Genomic DNA, 12,050 nt, shown 5'->3' with positions numbered 1-12,050 from the left:
GTACAATGAGCTCAAAGTAATTGCTAGAGTAGGACCAAGATTGACAAGACTCAGATTAAGAGCTCCAATAGACGCTGTCCGTGTTCGTGGGGTGGCTACATTTGCACACGCGCCAAATTTCGAGAAGAAACAGAAAGAGAACAATCTTTCTAAAATACGATAACTGGATCTTTCTCCTCCGGCCGTGGAAGACCATTGCAGAGAGTTTTTTGGCGAAATGGGTTATCAATGGCTTGGAAACAAGGAAAAAGGTCGTGTTGGTGAGAATGTTAGGGTGTCACTAGGCAGAGACCCACGACTATCAGGAGCTTCTCTGAGTGTGGCTGTGTTTTCAGGTCTTGATCGTGCTGGTTGTTTGGCGTTTGATATGGGACTTAGCCACCACTCCAGCTTGTTTTAAATGAGTACTTTGTTCCCTCCGTTTGCCTATGATGCATCCATAATGGTAAGTTTGCCCTTGCAATTAGCATACAAGATATGCGTGGACGATCGATTTAGGGCTAGCTACTTTAGCTTGAATCTGATTGCTTTGGCAGATGACAGCATCACACTTGCCATACACTTCGTAATGGGCTCAAATTTTTTCACTAGGAGAGGAGGGCTAACCTCGCGGAGGTGGAGGAGATTTGCGGTAAAGCTGCGCGTAAGTATGCAAATAGGCTTGCAAAAAACAGTTATCTACCATACTTAAGACTCCACCGAAAGAGTTGATTTCATGAGCACCTATGCAACAGCATCTTCCGGAAATATAATCAAGGAGAGAGTGAACCAATCCCTTTCACTACGACACTCCCCTCAAAGGATTTCAAGGTTTCCCTCTCTCATAAGTTCCCTCTCTCCCTTTTCTTTGTATATATGTGCATGAGGCTGGTACATGTTCTCTTGTTAAGTTAAGTTATAGCACAAGCAGCACACCCACCCACTCATCTTTTGTTATCCTTAGGTAGGCCTTTGGTATTGAGTCCAAAAGATAAATATGAATTAATATATTGAGTAATTATTGACAAAGAGAGATTATATTTTAAAAGTGTAAAATTAAAATTAGTTTTTAATTAAAGAAGTTTTTTAGTATGCTTATAAATTAAAGTGTTAAATGTTAGGACGTGATTAGCAGGAGGGTAAAAGGGGGTGAAAATTACTCTTGTAATTTTTCATTATTTTTACTTATGTTTTGGTGCAGATTTGGAGGAGGGGAAAATTCTAATATAGGTTTAGAAAATTTACCCCAAAAAGGAATTAAATAATTACCTTGTAAGGGGAAGGGTAAAGAAATTTTGAAAGAGGAAAAATTTGGGGTTTTGTACTGTTCATGTTTTCTTAAAACAAAAAAACACTATTACATCTTTTTTTTATTTCCTTCCATTTTTATATACCACAAAATATAAGTTAATTTTTTTTTATATAATTATATTTAATTCCACTACCTCCTACAAAACATCCTTCGCACTCCATCCTTTAACTTCTACATTTCTTAACATTTCATCCTTAAATTTTACCCCCTTAACATTTCTCTTTTAATTTTTTTTAGCGCACACCAAACATAACCTTAATATAAATAGAGAAAATAATTAAATTATCAATGTTGATCGATAAGAAGGAAACAAAAATTATTTGATCAATAACATTTTGAAAAAAAAAATACTTGAAAGGTTAAAAGTTTTGTACTCCAAGCTGAGATGAAAATTTTACCCTCCAAAAATAGAATTTGAGGTTGTGTTTGGTTTTGGATTTAAGAAAGTTAAGTGTTAGCTCCTTAACTCTTAACCTTCTTTTATCTTGGGAAACCTGAGGAGCATGAGGGAAAGTTTTTGTTAGGGAGGGGGGCTTACTTTTTATTTATATCTTTAAAATATTCCCCCTTTCTTTGACATGCTACTGGATCCAAAAATATTTATTATTTATTTTTAAAATTATATTTAATCTAAATATAAAAAATTTATTGGCCCCTACCATTATATATAATTTATTATACATGAATCAAACAACCTTTGCACTCCCTTTAATTTTCTTACACTATTAACACCTCATCCTTTTTAAACACTTAACCTCGAATTTTAATCTCAAGCCGAACATGAGAATAATGGTTTTATTTATTATAATATAATATTTGACAAAGTTAAATCCGTAGTTAATTGTAATATTTATATATGCTCAAATGTATAATTTATTCTTTTGCATGCTGTAAAAAGTAAAAGTAAAAAAATATTGGTTCTCGGATACACCGAGAGAGAAAAACCCCTCTTTTATAACAACAATCCTCATATATAGCAAAAATCCTTACCAACGAAACTATCGAAAAACAAGAGAATTAGAAACGAAGGAGAAACCTGCCGAGCCAGAGAAATAAAGTAATAAAGAACTCTGATCAAACCAGGAACTTCTATTTAGCATCTACTCAACATAAATATCTATTTAAGAGTATAGTTTGATTATTTTTTTAAAATGTTTTTTTTTATTAAAAAATATATCAAAAAATATTTTTACATTTTTTAAATTTTTTTTAATATCAGAACATATTAAAATTATCTAAAAATACTAAAAAATATTAATTTGAAGCAAAATAAATAAAAAAATTTTAAAATTTTTTTAAAACAGAAAAATAAAACAGGATCTAATTATTCTTACCTTGACTTTCAAACCTATTTTTTTCCTTCTTTTAATAGTTAGCGAGGCCATGTACTTTATTTTTATTTTTGAATCACAAATAGAGAAGGAGTCTTTTATTCTCCATAAACCAAAAACTCTTTTTATAGGTGAAGCTTTAAACCTAGATATGAATTGGAGAAGCATCGATTCTTTATCCAAGTACGGAAAAAATAAATGAAAAAAAGGGACATTAAGTAGGTTACGGAGTGGACTTCTTTGCTCGATCAGATAGGTTTTAGGCCCAGGCCTCACCTATAGACTATAGTCCAATAAATTGAATATAGCCCAACTTGTTTTTTTGGAGGTGATTGATTAAGGCTACCTGAACAGATAATTGTGAACGCCGGAAATGGATCAGGAGGCTTCTTCACATGGGATGTGCTTGACAAGCTTGGTGCAGAAACCTTTGGCTCGCTACACATAAACCCAGACGGAATGTTCCCAAACCACATCCCGAACCCCGAGGACAAGATTGCCATGGCACTAACTAGAGCTGCTGTGCTTGAAAATTCAGCTGATCTTGGAATTGTTTTCGACCACTGATGTGGATCGAAGTGGGGTAGTTGACAAGGAAGGAAACCCGATTAATGGTGACAGGCTTATAGCACTCATGTCTGCTATCGTATTGCGGGAACATCCGGGAACTACTATAGTTACCGATGCGCGTACAAGCATGGCGCTGACAAGGTTTATTATTGATAGAGGAGGCCAACATTGCTTGTATCGAGTTGGTTACCGGAATGTTATTGATAAGGGTGTCCAACTTAATAAAAATGGAATTGAAACACATCTGATGATGGAAACATCTGGACATGGTGCTCTTAAAGAGAATTATTTCCTAGACGATGGTAAGCCCTAGCAATTTGAATAGCATCTTGAGTGTTCCACTAGCAGTGCTGATGGTGATGGAGATGTAGTTCAAGTTCTGTTCTTGTCACCTTCTAATGCAGTTTTTAATCTTATGTTTAGGGGCTTATATGGTGGTAAAAATCATCATCGAAATGGTACGTATGAAACTAGCTGGATCAGATGAAGGAATCGGTAGCCTCATGAAAGATCTTGAAGAACCATTAGAATCTGTAGAGCTAAGGATGAACATCATCTCCGAGCCTAGGCATGCAAAGGCAAGAGGTATGGATGCAATTGAGACATTCCGAAGCTTTGTTGAGGTATTTATCTCCAAATATTCATATTTTAAACACAATTCATTTCATCAGAAGATCGCAATCATTTATGGTAAATTGACATCGCTTCACCGGTAATGTATCCGCTTTCAGGAGGGACGAATTGAAGGCTGGGAATTGGATTCCTGTGGAGACTGCTGGGTAGCCGATGGATGCCTCGTCGACTCAAATGACGATCCAGCAGCTGTTGATGCTCATATGTACAGGTTCGGTGCTATAAACCACAATGATTACTCTCACATTAAACAGTTTTAGGTGAGGATTAACAACCTTCTCATGTGAAATTTCTTCAAATTTGAAACCTTATACTTCATTTTTTAATTATTAATTTAATTTGTGGGATTCAGAATACTAACTTTTCAAATCAAAAAGTATTTTAATAAAAATTTTAAATTTTTAGATAAGGCTTAATGATTTATTTTTATTCTCTGATAAATGTTAAGATCACATAATCTGAATTTATCTGATGCAAGCGGTTCTATTTCATAAAAAAGATTATCAGTTATCTACACGATGATTTTTTCTATATATAAAAAGTCATAGATTATTTTGTGAGTACAGAGCCAAAGTTTCTGATGAAAAACTTGGACAACATGGTTGGATACACCTGCGTCAGAGCATTCACAATCCAAATATTGCAGTGAATATGCAATCAATGGCGCCTGGGGGCTGTCTATCCATGGCAAAAACTCTGAGAGACAAGTATGTCGCCTGACCTTAGCGTTTAGACCAATTCAAAACAATTTCTGTTAATGATGCATGAACGCCTCGTAAGACAGATTTATTATTGATTATTCTGTTCCCAGGTTTCTCGTGGCAAGTGGAATGGACAAGATCCTCGATATTACTCAGATCGACAAGTACGCTAGAACTGGACTTGTAAAATAACGGGGGATCTTCAAGAAATTAGATACAAGCAACTTATATTACAATTAATGAAGACCAAGGCCGTAATGTACAGGGAGAATGGGTGGGAACTGAATTCTTTTCTGCTTATCCTCTTGTTACTGTTATTTTTACTTAGATCATTTTAATCAAAACAATCGATAACTAGTTATCAAAAAGAAATTTTTTTTTGATAAACTGCCATCGTCGAGGCAATTTGTTTTTTGTTTTTTCAAATAAAACGTCAGTAATTGTTTTAATTTGTCAGAATCTACTTAATTAATACTGTTTCTGAATAAGGTTAAGCCATTACGTGGTTCAATAGAAAGCTACTTTTTAGGAACAAGAATTTTGTTTTTTATGTGTTAAAGTCCTCTCATTAAAATGTTCTTTTTTTGCCAGTAATGTTGCGTAACTGTTATTTTATTTTCTTTTAGATTAACATGAGTATTTGAGCTTGTTTACATGTATTTTGACTAATTTTACGGGTTCTAAAATTAAAAACTATATAAATTTTCAATAGTTCTAAAATTTATAAGATTTAAATTGATAACTTTTAAGAAGCATATTCAAAACTTGGACAGTTAAACTATGCTCTAAATGGTTTTTCTTCCTTTTTTATTTTGAATCTTGTACACATGGTAAAGTGGAGATATACCATTAATTGAACTAAAAAGTGCGATCATTTAAGGAACGTTTTTGGTCGGAATGTTTATTTTTTTTTAGAAAAGGAACAATCAAATGGAAGGCAAAGCTGATTTTTTACAAATCTGATTGCGAACCCATAGATATATATAACTCACGAATTTTACAAAATTTGACTCTCCAATTTGGTCATAATTTCTTTTTTTCTGATATACTTTTTTAAGTAGATTTATTCTTAGTTGATGTGTAAATTAATCTGAATATACCTTTTATTTTTGAATAAAAAAATGATTAGAGTATTTTTGGTTTAGTTTTTTTTTTTTTTTCTTACATTAGAACTAGATTTTTCTTAATCATTTCTTAAACATACCACCAAAATAAGAAATGCTAAAAGTTCAAAAAGATAGTAATATTAAATTAGGTCGTGGTTATAAGATTAAATCTTGACAGGAATGGACGAAAGATGAATAGTTATTCTGAAAAGAAATAAGTGTGGTTTTTGTAAATGTTATGTACATAAGTTTGCGTGTGAATATAAATATTGATTGTAAGAGTATATTAATATTAAAAAACTATATTAATTTAAAAGTTTAAACTGATATAGGAAATCATAAAAATAATTTTATATTACTTTTTAATATAAAAATAAAATTTAAATTCATAACCACTTTATTAGAATCAGAAAATATATAATAGTATATCAAAAAATATCTGATTTAAATTATTAAATAATTTTTTTAAAAAATAATTTATATTATTCTTTAGAAATCTCACTACAATTGATGTGAGCTAAGAGGTTGCCTAACCATATATATAAAATTCCCGTGCATTTCTTTCATAGTTTTATTTCGTGTTCGCTAAAATTTCTGACAACTTCCGCTGCACAACATAAACTTGAATTCTCTTCCACACTTCCAAATAGAAGTTCTAGTTTAAAACACCATATTATTCCGAAAGCCTGTTATTATCTTTTCCTAGAATATTTTATAACTGAAAATATCTAAAATTCAAATTCTATTTTTCCCGTTGCTACAACGACTAAAACAATATTCTGACCCATGATCTAAGGTTTGTCAGATCTATGGATTTACCATGAATCATCGTGGATTAGTGGCCCAAATTAACAGATCTCTCTACAGATCGATTCTCTTCTATACATCAGCAATTTTAGATAAATGGTCTAGAATGGCTAGATTGAACTCAAATACAGAGCACCAATGGTACAGGATGTTGCAAGCATATTATATCCCAGAGGCAGAATGGTTAAATCGCTTCACCAAATGCACACCAATGTGAAAAGAAGAAATGATAAAAAAATGTGAGCAAGTGCAATATTATTATACATAAAACTAAATCTGCTCAGAGTTTACATTGGATTGCAAGCAATGCAATCTATAATAAAATACTAATTTCACCTATTAAAAACAAAAAATTCAAAAATACAACATTTAAAAGTAATGCGCAACACTTTTTGATAACTATTTATGATCTTTTAGTATAGTCTTTTAGAATGGCTTCAGATGCATCACTCCACCCTCTATATAGTGGGCCAGCACGTAACGGCTTTCATGGCATGGAAAAGCTCAAGAGATAATTTTTCTCCTTCCCCTTTTTTTTATCCTTTTCACCTTAAAAGATGCTGATCTTGTAAAATTGTAAAGTGGTCCTCAATCTTTTAATTGCATTGAATTTGATTTATTTATTTTTCAATTTATCCATTGATATTTGAGTTTTTTATGTTTTTTTTTATTAAATTTGATCATCATTTTTTTTGATTGGTATTTATTTTTTTTATCTTTTTTTATTGAATTTTATTTTTTGATTTCATCCCTACCTATTTGATTTTAATTTTAATTTTTTTGTTGAATTTGATCTTTATTATTATGATTGCAATTCCTTTTATTTTGAGTTCTCTAATTGATTAATTATTTTTTTAACAATTCCATCCCTCATTATTTCATTTAATTGAATTTTCATATCATATTTTATGCTTATTTATTTTTATCATGCTTTTAAAATCCTATCTGGGAGTAGATCTCTATCATGTCTCAAGGTCAATTGAATTTTTTATTTTGCAGGAAGTAAAAATTTTATTATTTTAATAGAAAAAATAAAAATAAAATTTCAATGAATTTTAACATGGTTTTCTCCTAGCCAATCGATTCAATACAAATCTCAATATTTTTTTTTGCTTTTATAAATTTATCAAGTTTTTTTTTAACTCAGTTAACTCAATGAACCAATCACTTTTTTTAAAACAATTTCTTCACTCCATTTTTTTTTTTTTGGTGATCTCTCGTGATGTGGCATGAGCCGAAATATCTAATTAATATTTATTAATTGGAGATTGATATGTGATGAGACGGCCTTACCATATATTCTTCTCAAAAGAACAGAACAAAAAGGAAAGTTGTACGTACACGCACATAGCCGCAGACCCATAAATAAAATACGGTCCTTCAAAAATCTTGCCATATCTTATCATGACCTCATATAAACATATTTTTGTACTTTACAAGTATACTTGTAATAAAAAATCTTACAAAATCTAATTGAAACCTCCTTATGCGTGTATTTAATTTGTAGGTCAAGTTATGACGTGCTTGCGTCACTTAATTAAATACAGCAAGGCTGGGTACCGTTTTATTTCGTAAGTGGATGGAAAATCCTGGCATATCTGATTGTATCTTTAAGAAAGAAATGTAACGGTCAATATTGTATTACGGCCAGGCAGTTAGAGACCATCATCATCCTTCATGGTATCTTTTTCTCTCTCTTTCGTCCTTTCCTTCTTAATTTTATCCTTCCTAGCACTTTGAAAAGCTACTGTAAATCTAAGGTTTCAGAACATGGTATCCAGGATTGTAATAAACCAAGAAAAAAAAAAAAAAAACACAAAAATAGGAGTTATTTTAAAAAATAATATAAAATAGTTTATAAGATTGCATTTAATAATTTAGATTTTTGAGTTGAAATGTGTTTTTAATATCACATCAAATTTTAACGGCTAAATAATTACAAAGTTTTAATTGCTAATTAAAATTAAATCATTTACAAACAACTTAATTTTACTCTCTAAACTTTTAGATTTTATTGATTCATTGAAAATCCATGCATCATGCTATGCGCAAGAAATTAATAACCATATCATTTAAGATTCCAAACTTCACAGTACAATGGCTTAATTTACACCAAGTCATGAACGAAAAAGAAAAACACAAGAAAGCTCCATCAAGCCTCAGGAAATTTAAATTATTACAACCACAAACAAACAACAGTAGAAAATCCACACTTCCACTTCTTATTTTTCACGAACCCCCCTGCACAGACCTAAACATGTAGGAACCACAATTCAGGGAGACTTCGTTGCACATAGAAGCCGTCGTATATACAAATATTTCATAAGGTATATACAGTATATATACAAGGATAGAACCATGGTGCTATGCCTCGACAAGATGATCATCAATGTCTTTGGTCATCTTCTGCGTAAGTTCCAGGTAAGCATCTGGAGCTGGAATGTCCTCGTTTACCTTCTCAAATTCTATGGTCCATTTCACTAGGCTGCCCTCGCCGGCCTTGGGAGTTACTTGAACAATGGACTTGAAGCTCTTGAACTCCTTGAGAACTTCTCCTTCCAAGCAATTGAATTTGATCGTTTTGTTTTGATCATCTACCTCTTCAATGGTTTCCTTGACGCACAGAGGTGCGTTTCCATCTAGATTTTTGCTTGAAAACCGTGGCGTTAGATATTTTGAAAATGACTTTCTTGTTAATTAAGAACACGAAAAAAGTATATGTTTTTGAACTAAGATTATATGGTCACGCATTTATATTACTTTTGCAAGTAAAAGAAAAAAAAAACAAATTTAGCTTTTTTTAGCTAAAAAACACTCTTGCAAAAGCAATTCAACTTCATTGCCAAACATTGATAACCTTAGTACTCTAGCATATCCATTTGCGAACAAAGTTATTAATATTCCTCAATATTGGTATATATATAATGAAATCTTAAAAAATAAAGAATAATAATTCAACGGTCCCGAGTACTTACCCAAGGTATAAGTCCATTGTTTAACAGAGCCTGGAGTTTCCCAATCACCTTCATGTAGATCAATGGCATGTATGCTATCTGAGATATTGGGAATATGGTGATTTTGTTTCCTGAGAATGTTATAGAACTTAGCAGCAGGTGCCTTGATTTCTATTTCAATCTCAAGTTTCCCTTGCAAAACCATCTCCTTTGAAAATCGATAACCGATTAGCAATGAAATAAAATAACGAAGCTGGTTGAGACAAAATATGTGGGAAATGTTTTGTTCAGTATCCTTATATACAAAAGTACATGCTGCAGGAGGATCTGAATGATATGTCGTACAATTTTTAACTTGATTATTAAATTAAATTTAAATTTATTTTTTTTTTATAGATTTTACAAACTCAATTCTATAAAAGATCAACTTGTTATGATCAATCCAGATCAAGAGAGCTTTTAAATTAGGCCAGTTAGATATTATTTTTTTGTTAATTTTATTATTTTTATGTTTAGTTACAAAATTCAGTTTTTTAATTTTTCTATTTGTCTAGGATTCCTTTTCGTTTCTAGTTTGGTCTGTTACAAACCTATTTAAAGTACTATTCTAATCTTTTTTCTTAATTCATATATTAGCAGAATAATATTTCATGAAATAAAGTGCGGCCAGGGTTCTTGTTTTTTACTTTTTCGTGAATTCTGTCTTCAGGTATTCTTTAATTTCTAGTCTAGATAATTTAAGCTGTGTTAATAAACTAGTTAAAAAAAAAAAAAACTTGTTGACCAATGAGCTTTCGATCAAGTAGCTGTGGTCTTTTGGTATCTATTAAATGATCATGCTTTCTTTTTCTAATTATAACAAAAAACTAAATACCGTGGAAAAATTATAGTAGATGAAGAGATATTTCATTATGAATTATAATAATAATTTTGTTTTTAATTTTTGATCTTTTCACAAAATGTTTCTTTGACTTTTTTTTTCTATCCCAACAATCGAGTGGATGGTGCCATATCATTAAAAAAATACATGTCATGCTTTCTGGTGGTCAAATCTGATCATTCACCATCCCACTAGATATATAATCGTGTTCTCTTACTATACACACACACACTTCAAGTTTGTTTAATTGATTTTCTCCCAAATTGTGGTTTTTTTTTTTTTTTTTTACAGTTGATATTTTTCCAAGACATTTGTTCACATATCTAAGAATATATTTTAAACAATAAATGAAAAAAAACATGAATTTGTTTACTAAGCTTTATTATTTAATAAATAAAAGATAAATCTACCCTAAAAAAACACATGGCTTAAATAATGAGTACAAACAAAAATGACTTAGTTAAATCACACCATAAAAAATATTACGAAAAGTTGAATGCCTCAGAAAAATATAATGAATGGGTATCCGTTGATACATATCTAAGAATATATTTTAAACAATAAATGAAAAAAAACATGAATTTGTTTACTAAGCTTTATTATTTAATAAATAAAAGATAAATCTACCCTAAAAAAACACATGGCTTAAATAATGAGTACAAACAAAAATGACTTAGTTAAATCACACCATAAAAAATATTACGAAAAGTTGAATGCCTCAGAAAAATATAATGAATGGGTATCCGTTGATATGAAGGAAATATATATAAAAAAAAGATAAAAGAAAACCGCGAGTAAGCTCGATAGCTAGCCAACCTAGTGAACAAATCAAACATATGACTTAGAACATGAAATTGAGATCATCCTATAAATAGCAAAGTGAAAAAATACCAGTAATTTAAAAAAAAAAAACTTTAAAAAGATGAAAGTCAACCTGGGCTAATTTTTCAGATCTATGACCTAGATCATGAGATTAGGGTGACCCCATTAAAGGTAAACCTAAAAAAAAAAAAAAAAAATAAGATTTTTAACCAAACAAATATTGAGAGGTGAAATTCAAGAAAAAAAAAATCAATTAGAAAAACAATACAAAACAAAACAAGTAGCATTTAAAAAAAAATTAGGACTAAATTCAATATAAAAACCAACTGAAATTAAATGTTAAGGGAAAATTTAAATAAAATTAAATATTTAGGGATGAAATTAAAACATATTAATTAAAAAATAATAATTAAAATAATTGGCATCAAACTTGTGATTTAATAAAAAAAAATACTCAGGGATAGAATTTAAGAAAAGCAAATAAATCAAGAAAATGATTGAAAAAATAATAATAATTAAAAAAATAATAACGAAATTTAATAAAAAAAACTAATAAAATCAAATAAACAAAGATAAAATCAGAAATAAAATCCAGTCATTTTACACCTTACAATTGAATAAATGTTTAACACGTTATTTCATGTGGAACGACAGATGGGAGGGCATGTCATGGAACAATACAAGAGCTACAAGATTACACTCAAGGCTGTTTTCATGGCCGAGGGGGGCTTCGTTAAAATTCTTCTGGAATAAGAAAAGCTCAAACCAGACAACCCACCTCCTAACAAATAATCAACTTGGACTTTGTGATTAATGCTATCAAATAATTAACTCATTATGGTGTTTGTTCTCTAAAAGATATAAACAGCTAGGAAAGGATGCTTATGTCTTTGCATTTTTTTCAAGATTATTAAATGACCTTTTTGTCATTACAATAAAAAAAGAAAGGAAAAAA

The 12,050-nt window shown here is 30.5% G+C and overlaps 1 protein-coding gene and 1 pseudogene across 1 annotated transcript; one reads left to right on the top strand and one right to left on the bottom strand.

Annotated features, from left to right (window-relative positions):
• Positions 1-217: 217 nt before the first annotated feature.
• LOC118040060 (uncharacterized) lies at positions 218-4,907 on the top strand (annotated as a pseudogene).
• A 3,571-nt stretch (positions 4,908-8,478) lies between these two features.
• LOC118040048 (MLP-like protein 43) lies at positions 8,479-9,679 on the bottom strand. Its single transcript, XM_035046912.2, has 2 exons — positions 9,415-9,679; positions 8,479-9,078 (listed from the first exon to the last, which is right to left on the bottom strand). Exons 1-2 carry the CDS (start codon positions 9,596-9,598, stop codon positions 8,804-8,806), a joined length of 459 nt encoding a protein of 152 aa, XP_034902803.1. The 5' UTR covers positions 9,599-9,679; the 3' UTR covers positions 8,479-8,803.
• Between the last annotated feature and the right edge of the window lie 2,371 nt (positions 9,680-12,050).

This window comes from Populus alba, chromosome 8 (genome assembly GCF_005239225.2).
Source record: "Populus alba chromosome 8, ASM523922v2, whole genome shotgun sequence".
NCBI classification, from domain to species: Eukaryota; Viridiplantae; Streptophyta; class Magnoliopsida; order Malpighiales; family Salicaceae; genus Populus; species Populus alba.
The sequence above is the reverse complement of the archived record's forward strand: the minus strand, read 5'-3'. Positions and strand labels throughout refer to the sequence as shown.